The sequence below is a fragment of the Poecilia latipinna genome, unplaced genomic scaffold (genome assembly GCF_001443285.1).
Source record: "Poecilia latipinna isolate Pla-1442-1.1 unplaced genomic scaffold, P_latipinna-1.0 Scaffold2297, whole genome shotgun sequence".
NCBI classification, from domain to species: Eukaryota; Metazoa; Chordata; class Actinopteri; order Cyprinodontiformes; family Poeciliidae; genus Poecilia; species Poecilia latipinna.
The window spans coordinates 58399-74479 of NW_015114913.1; the positions used below are offsets into that span (position 1 = coordinate 58399).

At 43.0% G+C, this 16081-nt stretch overlaps 2 protein-coding genes across 2 annotated transcripts; both read left to right on the forward strand.

Annotated features, from left to right (window-relative positions):
• Positions 1-29: 29 nt before the first annotated feature.
• Positions 30-9656, forward strand: usp12a (ubiquitin specific peptidase 12a). Its single transcript, XM_015018621.1, has 9 exons — positions 30-304; positions 1233-1313; positions 4452-4665; positions 4771-5006; positions 5131-5207; positions 6522-6605; positions 7066-7263; positions 8636-8714; positions 8795-9656. Exons 1-9 carry the CDS (start codon positions 257-259, stop codon positions 8894-8896), a joined length of 1119 nt encoding a protein of 372 aa, XP_014874107.1. The 5' UTR covers positions 30-256; the 3' UTR covers positions 8897-9656.
• Positions 9657-10125: 469 nt separating this feature from the next.
• Positions 10126-15881, forward strand: gpr12 (G protein-coupled receptor 12). Its single transcript, XM_015018622.1, has 2 exons — positions 10126-11438; positions 13104-15881. Exon 2 carries the CDS (start codon positions 13104-13106, stop codon positions 14139-14141), a length of 1038 nt encoding a protein of 345 aa, XP_014874108.1. The 5' UTR covers positions 10126-11438; the 3' UTR covers positions 14142-15881.
• The last annotated feature ends 200 nt before the right edge of the window (positions 15882-16081 follow it).

Here is a 16081-nt window from a genome sequence, read left to right on the forward strand (position 1 = left end):
TATATGCATATAAAAGTCAAAAAGGTTTGCGTTGATGTTTAGTACTACTGTCCGAATGTGTGCCAACATTGAAAAGCAACGAGAAGCCTATGGTTGTAATAATTAAACGAAGACGGAAGCAGCTAGCAGTGAATGCTCTTGTCTTCTTCAGGCTGTTTGTCCGCAGCAGTCGCGAGCTCAGCAGCGTCTCCTCACGAGGACATCCAGCCCAGTCCTGTCAGCGCGCGGCTGTATATTGGAAGATGGCGCTAGCCGAATGGAAATCCTAATGACAGTCTCAAAATTTGCCTCTTTTTGTACCATGGTGAGTGCACAGCGGCCACATGCTGGCATTATTTAGATTATTTGCTGATTCAGAAACCCCCACTGTACTATTATCATCTATTTAAGCCCTGGAAATAGAAATGAAAGCAGTTTATGTTGGTTGTGCTAGGCAAGCAGTATTCGGTATGTAGCCACCCACCGCCTTCTCCTCCGCACTCTTTTTTTTTTCGTTAAAGGCTAAACACGGACATTTTCGAGTGTTTGTGGTTTCTTTGCTTAAGCTTTGTGTCTTAATTAGGTCATGTCTGTCGAAACTTAATGTGCAGACGGTGACAGTGCACCTGCTGACGTTGGGATTCAAAGCTAACCAGCTAATCTGTAGCTAAAATCAGTGTTTCTGCTTGTCAACAACTGGAGCAGCTGGGTAATGGATGACTTAAGGGAGACAAACACTTAACCTATATTATTTTTAGGGGAAACAATGAACACGGAAACTAAGATATTGCACTGGCCTTTAACTATATAACATATATTAATAAGGTGGGCAATGACGACGTTTGCGGCGTAGTGGTGTTTTCCGTCTCTAGTTTTATTTCTTTTCTTCCTTCTGCGGCTTGACTTTGCTCCTATCAGCTCATTCAAATCTTTATAATGTCCTTGGTATGGAAACTCACTAAAAAATCACCCAGACGGTTTGCATTTAAATCCCTCCGGGAATAGTGGGGATGCAGACATGTCTACCTTTACTATCAGGTGAAAATTATGCATAATTTGCTCTAGTGACAAAAGAGGAATGCCAAGTATTTGCGTTTTTTATCTTTATTTTATTTGAACAAAAGTTGTTTTGAAAGGATCGATTCAAATCAATTGTCAGTGTAATGTGTGTTTTATTTTTTAAGTCGTAGATCAACTTTAAACTGATTAAGAGTTAGTGAAATTTACATGTGTGTGTGTTGCACTTTTTACAGGGCGCCAATGCCTCTGCTCTGGAGAAAGAGATTGGATCTGAGCAGTTTCCGGTTAATGAGCACTACTTTGGCCTGGTCAATGTAAGTGAATAACAAAGTGGTTGTTGGATCATGTGCCTTTATTTAAAGCTGACTTAATTTCCTCCCATTAAAACATATATGCAATGTCCCCGGAGTCGACTCTCCTCGCCGCAGCACGTGCTTTTAGTTTAGAAGTTGTCACAAGAGGAAATGCCATTTTAAAAAGACAAGGAAAAGGAGATTGTATACAGATTCATTTTTTGTTGCTGTTGCTAAGCTACATTCTCTAGAGAAATGCCAAAAATGTTTTTACCACTGTGGATAAAATACAGCCTCTTCACTGGAACAATTTTAAATACTTATTTATTCAAAATGTTTACTTATGAATACACATTTGAAAGGAACTAATCATGGTTTACTTTAAAAACATTTCTGAATTGCTTAATTAGTTAATGTCAGAGAACTTTGATGTATATTGACAAATAATAAAACAAAATATTTTTATTGGTATGCTGGAGATTCAGCGATTGTTGCATAAAACACGAAATGTGGGACACGTTTCTACCAATTTCAGAAAAAAAAAATAGTCATAAACACTTAAAGCAAGTTTTCTTCCTCAGTGAACTCAGAAAAGCTCTGCTTTAATAATAAAATCAATTATTGGTTGACTATCTCTTTCAGTGTGCTGCTAAGCTGCACTCTGAAGGAAAAGCTGTCGTCCAGGCAAATAGCCTTAATATTTGTAAAATTATATTTGCTGGGGGGGAAAATATGGAGATAATCTATGACTTTTTGGGAAACCATGACTTTAGTTTGGTTCTCAAAACTAAGGTTTTGAGAACCAAAAGAGTGTAAAGAGTTGTTCAGCTCTTTACACAAGAGCTGAACAACTCTTTAATCTGTTTCTATTTAAGTCTGTATCAAAATCAAATGAACTATAAATAAATGTTAGAACATTTTCCTACCGTATATTACTTTAACAACAGTAGGAATAAATGTTGTTTTTGCCTTTTAAATAAAAACTCATGAAGTCTATTTTTTTTGTATGTTTTCATGTTGATACTGTGAAATTGTGGCATTTCTACTAGAGGTTTTCTGTGAGAATCTCAGAGCAGCTCATACCTAGTCTGTTTGTTTAAGACAAAAACAATAAAAATGCAGAACCCTAACATGAGGAAGATGGATTCATGATGGTGTTTTATGCATTTATGTGACTCAGATGCTGGAACACATCGTGACACAGTGGAATTGTGTGTTTTCTCAGACCATAAATATCTACTGGTAATTTCTTAGAAACCTTCTTATGCAAGTATTACTACTAGAGAGCATTTGAGACAAAAGAGAAATTGTCGACTGCATTACTCTCTCCTGTTCTATGGGTTTTGACAAGTAGAGACTCTTATTTTGACATTCCCCATGTCTAGATAAGTATGGAAAATAAAAACTGAGAGTGAGTTGTAGAGGCTCAGTTTTACATTGACTCAATGGAAATTGCGTTAGATGAGATAAAATCTCAATCTGATCTTTATTTTTCTCAAAATTCTGTAACTCGGTTACAAGATTTCTGAACTGATTTCAGATTAAAAAATACTTTTTTGTGTTGTGGAGGTATTACTGACAAATTGGGTTATAGAGAATCTGTATTTATCTAAAATAGTCTAGTGAGGAATTTGTTAAAGATTTGAATTTATGTTAGTTTTGTCCAGATGCCGAAAAAAATGTTCGACGCTGGAAAATTGTTAGCCAGCTTCAGTGTGCTCTGATGCTTCCTTGAAAACTCGCTCTGCTAAAAGCTTACAGTCCTGCTAATATTATTGCTTATATGTTTGTTTTTTGTAAAGTCGGGATTCCTGTGGCTTTGCTGGTGGCTGGATTTAATCTGAATTTAATTGCATATTTGAACTTGGCTTTTCCAAACTTCCAGAAGGGGAAAATCCAAACTTGAACAAGAGCTCTGTTTTCGTTCTTTGGTTCTGGTGTTGTTTCATTGATGACTGTAGCTTATTATTGCCTTGTAAGCTGTAAAACTGTTTGACATTTTGCCATTGATAAAATGAAAAACAAGAGCAAGAGAGGCGTAGCTGCTCAGTTCCTCGGTGCAGTCAGGGAAACGCACGAGAAGGATCGTTTCACCACCTGCTGGAGCTTTTAACGCAAATTAGGCCAAAGTATCATTAGGATGCAATCATCAATCCTCGTTCTCTGACGTTGATTTGCAAAATAAAGTGGATGTGATGCTTTAATGCGATTTATATTTTTACATTAGACTGCTGTAGGTAAATTCATGCTGCAGTTTAGATGCAAACTTGCTGCAGAGCAGTGAAGTAGCTTCATGGTCCAGTGTTCAGCTGGAAGATAACAGCTTGCAGTGCACACTTACGGAGCTACTAGTTAGTATTAAGATAAACATTATTAATCTGTTGTAAACTATAAGAAAACAAAATGTTTCAAGAAATATAATAAATCTTTAAATCTTTTTTGTATTAGTGGTTTACCTTGTCGCTATATTCTCCACTGAAAAATGTCCAGATTGCATGCACAGCTGCTGCACCAGGTTTCTCTGCTGTTTGTTTTTTTTTTTTTTTTGTGCTGAGTGCAGGAAACCAGTTTTGCAAGAATTAAAAAAAAATGGAACACGTTTGTGCGTCTTCAAGCTTTTTACACTCAAGTATGTTGGGATCAGTTTGGGAAAAAATGTCCTTTTTGTGACGCTCTGTGCTTAAAATGACCAGAAGCAAATTGATTTCTTTTGGGATTCTAGGAGTTAAAGACAAGCGATGCATGAGCAGGGTGGATTTACTTTGTTATAAACAGAACAGGTAGCGATAGATGATTCAAACAAAGGACACGCACTGTTAAAAAAAAAAAGAAGCCTGTGATTTACGTCATTTGCTCTTGAATTTGCTCTTTTATGTTGTAAGAGGCGGCGAAGCTTTGATGTAGAAATCTAGCCTGCCTTTTAAAAATCACAATGATTGTTGTGTGCTTACCGTACGTCTACCACCTGGCTCTGATGGAGCAGAGGCTGCTGACACACACTCAATCTAAACTACATTTTTTTTAAAAGGGACAGCAATCAAAGTGAAGAGGTGGATATGCTATCTGGCTGTAATTGCAGCTCAGCTGTGGCTATAGGATTTTTTTTTTTTTTTAATTACTCATTTCTGTTTTGTGATCATTTTTTATTTTTTTTTTTAGTTTGGGAACACCTGCTACTGCAACTCGGTGCTGCAGGCTCTTTACTTCTGCCGGCCGTTTCGGGAGAAGATCCTGGCGTACCGCAGTCAGCCTCGGCGGAAGGAGAACCTGCTCACCTGCCTGGCCGACCTGTTCCACAGCATCGCCAACCAAAAGAGAAAAGTGGGGGTCATACCACCCAAGAAGTTCATCACACGGCTACGCAAGGAGAATGGTGAGCGGGGAAGGAAACGCAAATAAAACAACCTGTTTCAGATGAAGATCCAGTGCATCTTACAGTCCTCCTCTCCTCTCCTCTCCTCTCCTCTCCTCTCCTCAGAGCTGTTTGACAACTACATGCAGCAGGATGCCCACGAGTTCCTGAACTACCTGCTCAACACCATCGCAGATCTGCTGCAGGAGGAGAGGAAGCAGGAGAAGTCTAACGGTCGCCTAGCCAACGGCACATTGGACTCCCAGAACAACAACAGCAACGCCACGCCTGCTCCCACCTGGGTCCACGAGATCTTCCAAGGCACTCTGACCAACGAGACGCGTTGTCTCACGTGTGAAACGGTGAGATCACGTCGTACATTTTCACTGATGTAAACGTTCTTTTTCTGGGGGGGTCTGAAAAGTTGGAGTCCTATTTAAAAAAAAAAAAAATCTGCCATTTTAACATGTTTTTTTCCCTCTCCAGATAAGCAGCAAAGATGAAGACTTTCTGGACCTTTCTGTGGACGTGGAACAGAATACCTCCATCACACACTGCCTCAGGTAAAACTGATTAACTGAAGCGTCCTGAAACGTACTTGTGAATTTTGAAGAATTGTAATTAAAGCTTCTTCCATTTTGAAATGATTAATTTGTTGAGCATCGCTGTATGGTTGTGTGTCAACAGAGTTTATTAATGTGATGTCATTTTTAGAAGTCTGCGTTTGTCATTTCCTGCAGAACAGGAACCTGTGGTAAAACAGCATGTATGCTGAACCAACCCCAATTTCTTATAATTTTTACCGTTTAAAAAAATTAAATCTAATGCATAATAAATGATAATACTGCAGGAATCTTTTTCCCCATTAGTGTGACAGGAAGGTTTCAGTCCGACAGCCGTAGGCCTCACTCTTCCTTTCGTTTATGCTGCAGGGGTGCGTGGCCGCTGGTTCTGCTCACTTCTGTGTTTGTACGTCTTGCATGCAGCGTAGCGGAGTCAAGCTGGCAGTTCCCTCCAACGCAACAAGAAAAAAAAAAATCAATTATTTACTTTATCGAATCAGCTGAATGCATTGCTGTAAGCAAGATAAGACCACAGTGAGGCGTGCTTTTTCTGTCTAGAGGCAGGAACTTAAGCAGCCAGGACCAACGAAAAAAGCAGGTCAAGTCCCAGAATTAAGAATGTGGAATATTGTCAAATTTGTGCATTAAATATAAAAGAGCTCTCAAAATCAAACTGTCTTCTCAGTGTACCCTTACACCAACATTCAGTGACGGAGCGTAAATCTTTTCTGCTGCTACCTCACAACGGTAAACGTGTTTAGCAAAGGAAATGATGGTAAATTGACAGGAACTTGTTTGGAGGCTACAGACTTTAGCAACGCAGCTTGGGTTTGTCCAAAAACGCATTTTCAACAACAAATAGCTTTTGTATCGCTTGTCCATTAAATATATAGATGTTCCTCCTCAAGTGTTTTATTTAGTATTTATAAATAAATAGGTTTATTTCTGATTTTATCAGTTGAAAGAAACGAAACAGCTGTTTTTCCCCCACAACCTTGACCCAGCCAGAGTCCAAGTTGGCCAAGTCAGTAGTTTCCTGCATGCTGGTTAAGCTGCTCCTTTGCTATTTTTTCATATTTTTCACAGCAGACATGTTAATATAAGCTTCCTAAAAAAACCTTTTTTGGACTTTTGTATTATCAAAAAGGCTAAAGTGGTAAAAAAACACAAAAAAAAATAGATTTAAGATCTACTTAACATAATAGCAGCTAAAATGCTTTGTTTGGGAACACAGAAATGGCACCAGGAAGATGTGGGATTATTTTTGTAAGCGTGGACCCTGGATTAACTGTTTTTTCTTTTGTTTCCTCTCAGAGGGTTCAGTAACACGGAGACTCTGTGCAGTGAGTACAAATACTACTGTGAGGAATGTAGAAGCAAGCAGGAGGCGCACAAGAGGTCAGTGGAGCAGATTCTTTTGGGTCCAATGTCCTGCAAAAATATTTATGCCCCTCAAGTTTTTCACATTTTGTTCCACTGAATCCACAAACTTTAATGACTTTTACTGGGATTTTATGCGAGAGATCAACACAAAGTGGCGTGAGATAATTGGAGGAAAATACCACATCTAGGAAGTATGCTCTCCATCCAGTGTGACTGAATTTGAGCTGTTTTGCAAAGAGTAAGCCAGATTTTCAACCTTTGGATGTGTAAATCTGGTGGAGCTCTAAAGGAAAAGCCTCTAAAGATTTTTTTTTTTTTTTTATGTCAAAGAAAAATCTTGGAGCCTTTTCCTTCCACCTCAAAATTATTCAGAGCTTCATGTTGAAATCCCAGTTAAACACATTGATGTTTCTGGTGAAAGTCACTGTAAATTGTCCATCGTCTCGGTTAATTTAATTCGTCTCCGGCCCTTCAGGATGCGTGTGAAGAAGCTACCAATGATTCTGGCTCTGCACCTGAAGCGCTTTAAGTACATGGAGCAGCTCCAGCGATACACCAAGCTGTCCTATCGCGTTGTCTTCCCTCTGGAGCTCCGTCTCTTCAACACCTCTGGAGACGCCACCAATCCCGAGAGGCTATACGACCTGGTTGCTGTGGTAGTGCATTGTGGGAGGTGAGCATGTGAACGAGCAACCGGTGTTAAAACATCTCTTCTCCTTTTGACTCTGAGAGTGGGAGTTTGCGTGTCTGTGTTTATTTAAGGTGTTCCCTGCTTGTTTTTCAGCAAGTGCGTGCTGGAACAGACTTGAGCTCTGCACGAAACAAACAATAACGGAGGGAAAAATGGTTGAACTTTAGAGTGGGATAAGAGCCCTACATGTGTAAAATGTCATCTCTAATTCGAGCTAGCTCCAGTCTAAACCCCTTAGTGATTTAAGAGCCATCCATATCAGTCAAGAAGTGGCCCAATAGAGTGAGCATCAGGCTGCTCGAGGGGGGAAGTAGGTTCAACATTCATCTGCATTTAAATGGAGTGGAATCCATTATTTACAAAGCATAGTTCCCAGTGATAAAAAGGTGCAGGGAAAAAAACAAAAGGCCCAAGAATAGAGCTTTAGCCGACACGTTGGGTCAGCAGTGGAGGAGGAAGAGACGGCAGTCCTCACAGGAAAAACCTCCGTCATGGAGCTGAGCTTGTGATTCCCACCCATTGCTCCAGCTGTCTGCCTCAAAGGCAGCAGTAATGGTCTAACAGTGGAAACAATACACATTTTCCACATTCAGTTGCTATAAATAAAAGTTGACACTGAAGGAGCGACAGGGATTTCTGGCAACTTCTGGATTTATTCTCTACATGTGGCAACAATTTCTTATTTTATCTGCAACTCTTCACTGGTTGTAAAACAGAAGGTGTTAAAACCTCCATTAATTGTGCTGGAGAATGTCTTGTAGTATGTATTTACCCTTTTGGCCACAAATGAGGCACCAAAAGTGAAGCAAGGTGGTGGCGGCGTCATGGTTGATGGAATTATGTAAATCTGAGTTTTGACCTCAAACCTTCATTTATTTGCCAGAAAGTTGAAGAGGGATTTCATTTTCCATTTAGATCAAAATTAAATCCAACAGAAGACCTGCAGATTTGCCTTTTCAGGCCTGGAGACTTCTAACACGGATTAAATCTGGAAAGAGAAATGTTGCGAAATTGGGATGAATAGATTTCTGCTGAAACTGAATCGAAGGATGGTTCAACAAAATATTGGAGAATTAAGACTGTTGGAGCTTTTTGTCTTACATTTCCCCTCTAAAATGTTTTTTTTTGTTGTCGTTTTTGAAGTATACAGAATGGATGCAGCATGTAATGTAATCGTTGTGATGTAATTATTGTATATGACCTTGCATTACACATTTTGAAACACTTTAGGGAAATACATTCTCCTCTCAAATGTCCAGAATGTTTTAAAACGACCTGAAAACCTCAGAAATTTAAAGCTGAATCTGTAAATCGTAGCTCTAAAGGATAAACTTTTTTGTTGTTGTTTTTTCAGTGGTCCAAACAGGGGTCACTACATCGCCATTGTAAAAAGTCATGACTTCTGGTTGCTGTTTGATGACGACATTGTAGAGGTAAGCAGGTTGTGTTGCATTTAGGAACCATGTCTGTCTGTCCTGTAACTGAGCCGTCCGTCTCACTTCTGCTCTTGTAGAAAATCGACGCCCAGGCCATCGAAGAGTTCTACGGTCTCACCTCCGAGATCTCCAAGAACTCCGAGTCGGGCTACATCCTCTTTTACCAGTCCAGAGACTAAACCAGATGTGGACCGCAGCGCTTTGCCACATCATCCCAGAGAGACGCTCTCTTCTAACTTTGTTGGGGAGGGGGGGAAGCAGCAGATTGTAAACTCGCACGGCGTCATACCTGCTTCTACCTGAGGCTTCTCAGCGCCGCAGCTCAGCCGTGGCAGTCCCCTCTACTTACCAGCTGGCCCCCCCTCCTCCTCCTATGCCCTTACTGCTCCCCTTCATCCACCGCCACCGCTGCTGCTGCGAGGACGGAGAGAGACGACAACAAATGAAACTGTCATGATTGTTTGCAGAAGAAGGGACTGAGGGTTGTACAGATTTTGACTGGCTGTATGAGTGCTGTTCTAGTTTTTGCCTTGGGTGTGGGGTGAGTGGGTATTTAATTCATATGATGTAATATCGGCCTGGAGTCTTCACCTCCCACAATGTTAACCTAAACTGTGACAGAAGTTTTTTTTGTTTTGTTTTTCTTGGTCATGGACGTGACGGAGGACGGACAGGAGGTGGGTGCCCCGCTTACAGGGAGCACTGGGCTGTGTATTTCTAGTGTACAGAATGGTATTTGTATAAATATTTCATTAAGATATTATCATTGGAAAATGTTAGACTCGGAGAAGATGTATTAACACTATGGTGCACTTTTGATACTGTTTTGTAGGTGTTGGCAAGCTTAATGTGAGGGTGGGGGGTTGCTTGAAAAGGCCTGTTGTGAAGCGATCATTTTCTGTTTTAAAGAAAAAGAAATAAAGCCAATAAGATTGAGGGACCGTTTGCTCTACTTTCTGCGTCCCACAGGTCCCACTGATGACTCATAGGGGGACTCGACGTCGCCATCTAGTGGTGTGCTTCGGTACTCCTGCTTTTTGTTAAATTCCATCCGGAGTTATTTTTAATCCATTCAGAGCCAGTAAACAGCGCAGCCGAAAGATCACACACCGATGCATCTCAATAGATTTGGATGTTGTTGCATATGCTTAATTTCTTTTTATTGTTATTTTGATTATGACCAATAACTCTCCACCCCTCCGAAAATGTATTATACGAGATCAATCAAGATTATTCTATAAATAAATGTATCTATGACTGTACAATAATATGGAATGCTTTTCCATAATAAACTGTACCAAACGTAAGGTCTTCGGACCACCATAATTCTTTATGTGGCCCTCTAAACTAGAAAGACCTATAAATTGAGAATTCAAGAAAACATTTGTGTTCCTAAATATTTTATCAAATCAAAGCCGTGTTTGTATTCTGCTAAAATAAGTTCAGTATTTAACTTTAAGACATGATTTTCTTAAAATGCTGAACTGTTGCACACTGGTCCAAAATCCTCTTTTGTGATGAAATTAAATTCTGGATATCATTTGGAAATCAAATTGTGTTAAGTCTATTTTAGTGTCGGCGTCACGTGATCTGCTGATGGTTGTCTCTCGTCTTTTACCTAAAGTTTGCACAGCCAAGCATCTTTTAGTGCATTTCATTAGACAAGTTTTTATTCATTTCAGTTCTTTAATCTCCCCCGACATAAATCCCAAAGTAAAGCTGCAGGTTGTTAAGAGGAAAATGTGAATGTTTGAATCTGATCCTCTCCATGTCACACCGCATTGATGCAGTAAATCATGCAAAAGCAGCCTGGGCCCCGTTTTAAGTGCACACAAAACATTCTTTCAGTAGGCCGACACTTCTGTTTAAAAAAAAAGTCATTTTTATTCCTCCTATGCAATCAAGTTTTATGAGAATATCACTCTATATACTTTTCGCCTTACGAATATTTTTCAAAGTTATCTAATGATATGCATCTGCATGATCATGTTAATGCATTTTTGTGCAGCCCACCTGTCTTCTGAGGTGACTTCGCAGCAGAAGATGGAGGACAGGGAGGAAGAGGAGGCTGGTGACACACATCGGAGGTCGCTGTTAATAGCTCAGACAGGACCAGAATAGCAGGGCGTCGCGGGAGGAAAAGCGACTCTCTGCATCCAGCAACCTCCCGTCTGAAACTTGGGTCTGGCCAAAAACAAGTTAAACATCTTCCACAATAACTCCTACTAAATTATATACTCAACATTTAAGGGGGAGGAGAAAAAAACCCGTATTGTTTACTCGGTAATAAATTTGTCCTTGATGAAGCGCGAGGCAAATTACCGGAGTTCAAACCAGTGTGGCCCTACTGGGACTCCTCCTTCAGCATCATCATCATCCTCATCTCCACCTTCCTCTCTTCTCACTCACCTCCTGTCTGCCCCCCTCCCTCCTCTCCTCCTCGTTCTCTCCTCCTCCTCTTCCTCCGCCGCCGCTGCTCCACTCGCCGCTCCGTCCCCGCACCACCGCAGTCCACGGCCCCGTCAGTGGCCGAGCCGCCGCCGCCGCCGCCGCGCTCTTCCCTCCCCGGTCTTTCTTCCATGATCCTCTCTCCTCCTCTTCCTCTCCTCGCTGTGAGCTGCGTCTCTGTCCGCCGGCGCCGCATCATCTGCATCCCTAACATGGGAATACAAAGCGGTCGATCTTCCATCTAGACGGGAAGTCGCACCTCGCAGAGTCAAGGTAGGCTGGATGGACGAATGGATGGATGGATGGAAGCTTGGTGATTGCTGAGCATCCTTTGCATGAATGGAGAAATGCATGTTTTTTTTCTTGTTCTTCTTCTTCTCTTCTTTACCTTCATTATGCGGACTGAGCTAGTGAAGGTGCAATGCCATTTTTCCAAAGCAAGGTGCGCAGGGATGTGGTGGCTTTTCCATGACGGGTGCGGTATGTTCTCTAGCAGCTGGTGGATTGAGCTGTGGCCACTGGCAGGGCAGCGCTGTCGGTATTGACTTCTGCAACCTGTAAGTTAGTGCAAAGCATCGATTTTGGTTATCCGCTGGCTTCTTTTGTCGATTCGTTTATAAACACAGCCCTTGACCGTAATAGACCTCTGTTGTGATAACTTTTAGTCAATCTGTTCCACCTCTCCACTGATAGCGCGGCTGTACCTCATATAATAATTGCAGAGTGTAGTGTTTGGTCTTTAAATGAAATATTCTCCATGCCTTTCTCACACGTGATCTCAGTCTCAAAGTTGTTCCACCGGACTGAGATCTGATGTTTCCAGAGATCATCAGGGCAGTGAACCCATTTTCAAATTCAAGACATTAGTTTGGGGACTATTTAAGCTTTGTGGCATCATCAGTCGTCACACACACTGTGGGGATCCATGTGACGACTCCACGATCCTTCACATTGTTCATATTAAAAATGCTGGCCCTGATAAAAGTTGCAAGGGGGAAACCAAGACTCGTCAGACCAAGCAGCGTTTACCAATCTGTTGGTCTTGAGTTGTTTTCCCAGTTTTCTGTTTTAGCTGATAGAAACAGCAGCCAGTGATGTTTATTGATGCTGTGGTCCATGTTCTTCCCAGGTTCTGTTACTAAATCTGCTTAGCTTTATCTTAAAAGTGTTGACAGATTAACACTTTTAATCTGTGTTAAAAGAGGACACGGGAAAAACTGTCAATTTGAGTAGGTTGTATTACAGCAGTGACATCTTTTCTGGTCTGTCTGGAGCTGCAGCTCTAGTCCGGACCAACACCAGGAAAATGGATCAAATAACTGCACTATACAGATTTTAAAATTTCTGAGTTGCACATCAAGTATGGACAGTAAAGACCCCCAGGTCTTCATGGACTTGTTTTACTCATTGTTCCTGGGACCAGAACTAAACAAGGCGAAACAGCATGTCGTTTCGTTCCTCGGCTCTGGAACAAACTCCCTGGAAACCTGAGATTGGTTCCTTTAAGTCAGGACTGAAAGCATAACTTTTTATTTTAGCTTTTATCAAAACAATCTGACTGATGAAACATTTAAAACATTAGTTTATCTCTTTAAAATGCACATCTTAACTTCATGCAAGGCTTTTATTCTGACGCTTTGTCTTTCTGTCTTTCCGTTGATGTTGAGTCAAGCGCTCCGGATTACCTCGTCTATGGTTATGTAAATAAACTTGCCTTGCCTCGACTTTGCATAATATTCTCACATTCTTACGCCTGCTTATTTTTGAACGTCACCTCTTCTTCACGACTGAACAAAGTGTTCAAAGACGAAGAGGAAAGTCAATCCAGCTCACTTCGCCTCGTCATGAGATTCACTCGCTGCAGACTGACGGAGCTTGTGTTTTTACCCCCTGAACTTTCTGCACGTGGTAATTTTAGTGTGTGTGCTCTAATTTCAGATGGGGGGCACAATGAGCGAGGAGCCACCGGTCTCCCCCAGCTGGCTGAGCCCCGATCCCACAGCGTGGGCCAGCGGGGCCCCGATGGACAACAGCACCAGCTTGGGGTCGTTCCCAGCGGAGGACTCCCCACTCCGGCCCAGCCAGCTGCCACTGCTGGTTAACCCCTGGGACATCGTGCTGTGCTCATCGGGGACCCTGATTGCCTGTGAGAACGCCTTGGTGGTGCTGGTGATCTGGCAGAACCCGACGCTCAGAGCCCCTATGTTCCTCCTGATCGGCAGCCTGGCTCTGGCTGACCTGCTGGCCGGCCTGGGCCTGGTCCTTCACTTCACCTGTGCCTACCTGCTCCGCTCGGACTCGGCCCAGCTGCTGACGGTGGGCCTGGTGGTGGCTTCCTTCTCGGCCTCCGTCTTCAGCCTGCTGGCCATCACCGTCGACCGCTACCTTTCGCTGTACTATGCCCTCACCTACAACTCGGAGCGGACGGCGGCCTTCACCTACACCATGCTGGTGCTGCTGTGGGGTCTCTCCCTGTGTCTCGGCCTGCTGCCGGTCACCGGGGTCAACTGCCTTGCCGAGGAGGTCACCTGCAGCGTGGTTCGACCTCTGACCAAGAACAACATCGCGGTCCTGTCCATCTCCTTCCTGCTGCTCTTTGGCCTCATGCTGCAGCTCTACGTCCAGATCTGCAAGATCGTGATGCGCCACGCCCACCAGATCGCCCTGCAGCACCACTTCCTGGCCGCCACGCCCCACTACGTCACCACCCGGAAGGGCGTGTCCACCCTGGCCATCATCCTGGGCACCTTCGCCGCCTGCTGGATGCCGTTCACTGTCTACTCCCTCATAGCCGACTACACCTACCCTCCGCTGTACACCTACGCCACGCTGGTGCCTGCCACTTACAACTCGATCATCAACCCGGTCATCTACGCCTTCAGGAACCAGGAGATCCAGAAGGCGCTGTGGCTGGTGTGCTGTGGCTGCGTGCCGACCAGCGTGGCGCACCGTGCTCGGACACCCAGCGACGTGTGACCTCGGAGACCCCGGGCGGGTCGAGAAGGGTCAGCTCTGCTCCTCTGCTGGAGCCGTCCGGCGTTACGAGGAGGGCAGCGGCGTAGGGATTGCGGGTGCAGCTCTGGTTGGAGACGCAGCAGCCCGCCGTGTCTCCCTGTCTTCCCAGCGCCAGGCCAAGAAGGTGGGCTGCATCCTGCCCACTCTGTGTGTATTGTTAATTTCTACAGGAAAGCGCATCCCCATGTTCCGGTGCGCGTAAACAACGCACGCCCTCTGACAGCTCTGTAGCTTTACTTGTTTTCATGATGCACAGACATGATCTCCCAGCTGATGAACAGCGGCTGAGCAACACTTGAAGCCCGTCTGGGGCAGCAGCAGCAGCAGCAGCAGCATCCCGGTTGTTGCCGCCGCCGCCGCCGCCGCTGCTGCACTCTGGACGTGCGTCGAAAGCTGAGCAGACCCAGAGAGCTAAAAATAGACCCGATGCTCTCTGATCCGCTCCACAGACGCCGGGGAAGAAATCTAGCCTCTTTTTCTCCTCGCCTCGCCCATTTCTTGCCCCTCCTCCTCCTCCCTGCTTTCTCTCCCCTCTCTTCTGGCTGTCGATTGCGCATGAATGCGCAACAACAAGAAAGGCTCCAAACAGACCCGCCCTAGAAGTACCTGCCCTTTGTATTTTTATTAGTTTATATATACCAAATCAAAAAGAAAGCTTATATTTAACTTTTTTTTTTTAAATCTAAAGGCATCTCAGGATCTAATTGGAGATCCAATTCACCAAAGTTTTCCAGAATAGCTACATTTCTTGTGATTGGATCAGAAAGCTACCGGAACCATTAGATTTAAAGCAAAACCACACCAGATTTTTCTTTAAAATCAATCAAACTCACTTTAGATATATTTTCTAATCTATAAAACATTTTATTCCGGGTTGTATCCGTTTCCACCTAAAATGAAATCCTGTAAAAAGGAAGCTTCCGCACCAACATGCCTCTTGTGACATCACAAAAGGTGTAAGGAGTCTGTCCAGAGTTCTTCTGACAAAACCCGTTTGTATTACTGTTTCATTTCCCCCCTCTACGTTCATCATTTCGATCAAATTCTTCAATCAACATAGGGTTGAACTTCTTGCTCGAATTCAGATCAGAATCAGTGTTCAAAGTCGTCCATCGTAATCCTTGCTAATTCCGTTTAGCTCGGTTCTTGTGCCTCTTGTGATGTCACCAACCCAAATATAAAGATGTATTTTTTTCCTGTCAGCGACCTTTTTTAAAAAAAAAAAAAAAAAAAAAAAAAAAAGAAACAACTTTGTATTTTGTGAATCCATGTTTTGCTACCCAGCTGTGTTCTTCTTGTCGGGGTGCATCTGTTTGTGAGAACAAAAACAACACTGGACAGCATCTTTAAACTAACGGGATTAGCTGTAATTAGCATGCAACTAGCACAGTCCAGTGACATGAGGTGGGCCGCGCGTAGCCACTGCAGGCTATGTGCCGTGGCCGCCTGACTTCATCGTGACCCAAATAATTTTGTCTATGTACAAAGTACCACCGTGTACCTCACATGTGCTGCATTATAAGAGCTAAAACTGTCGCACCAAGGTCATGGGAGCTGTTATTTGTTTTTTTTTTTTAAAGTTGCTTTTTGCTTTTAGCATTACGATACCTTGCGAAAGTTGTCACACTTTTAAACTTTTTTCACGTTGTATCACGTTACAACTAGACTTAAATGTGTTTCATTGGTATTTTATGGAAAAAAGAAAAAAAAAAAAAACAGAGCGTAATAGAGAACAGGAAGAAAATCTGCATAAAAATCTTGTGTGTTGCAAGTGCTTTGCAGAAAACCTCCAGCTGTGGGTGTTCAGGGGAATGTTTGGGGTTGTTGCTGCTGGAAGGTGAACCTCTGCTGGAGTCTCGAGTTTTCTGCAGCCTGCCAGAGGTTTTACTTCCAGGGCTCGT

What these genes read in the sequence shown, in the direction of transcription:
- gpr12 (XM_015018622.1), top strand. Translation starts at nt 13,104, where the DNA reads ATGGGGGGCACAATGAGCGAGGAGCCACCGGTCTCCCCCAGCTGGCTG.
- usp12a (XM_015018621.1), top strand. Translation starts at nt 257, where the DNA reads ATGGAAATCCTAATGACAGTCTCAAAATTTGCCTCTTTTTGTACCATG. An exon ending in ACGGCTACGCAAGGAGAATG is followed by an intron (nt 4,666 to 4,770) that starts GTGAGCGGGGAA and finishes TCCTCTCCTCAG; the next exon opens with AGCTGTTTGACAACTACATG. An exon ending in AAGCAGGAGGCGCACAAGAG is followed by an intron (nt 6,606 to 7,065) that starts GTCAGTGGAGCA and finishes CCGGCCCTTCAG; the next exon opens with GATGCGTGTGAAGAAGCTAC.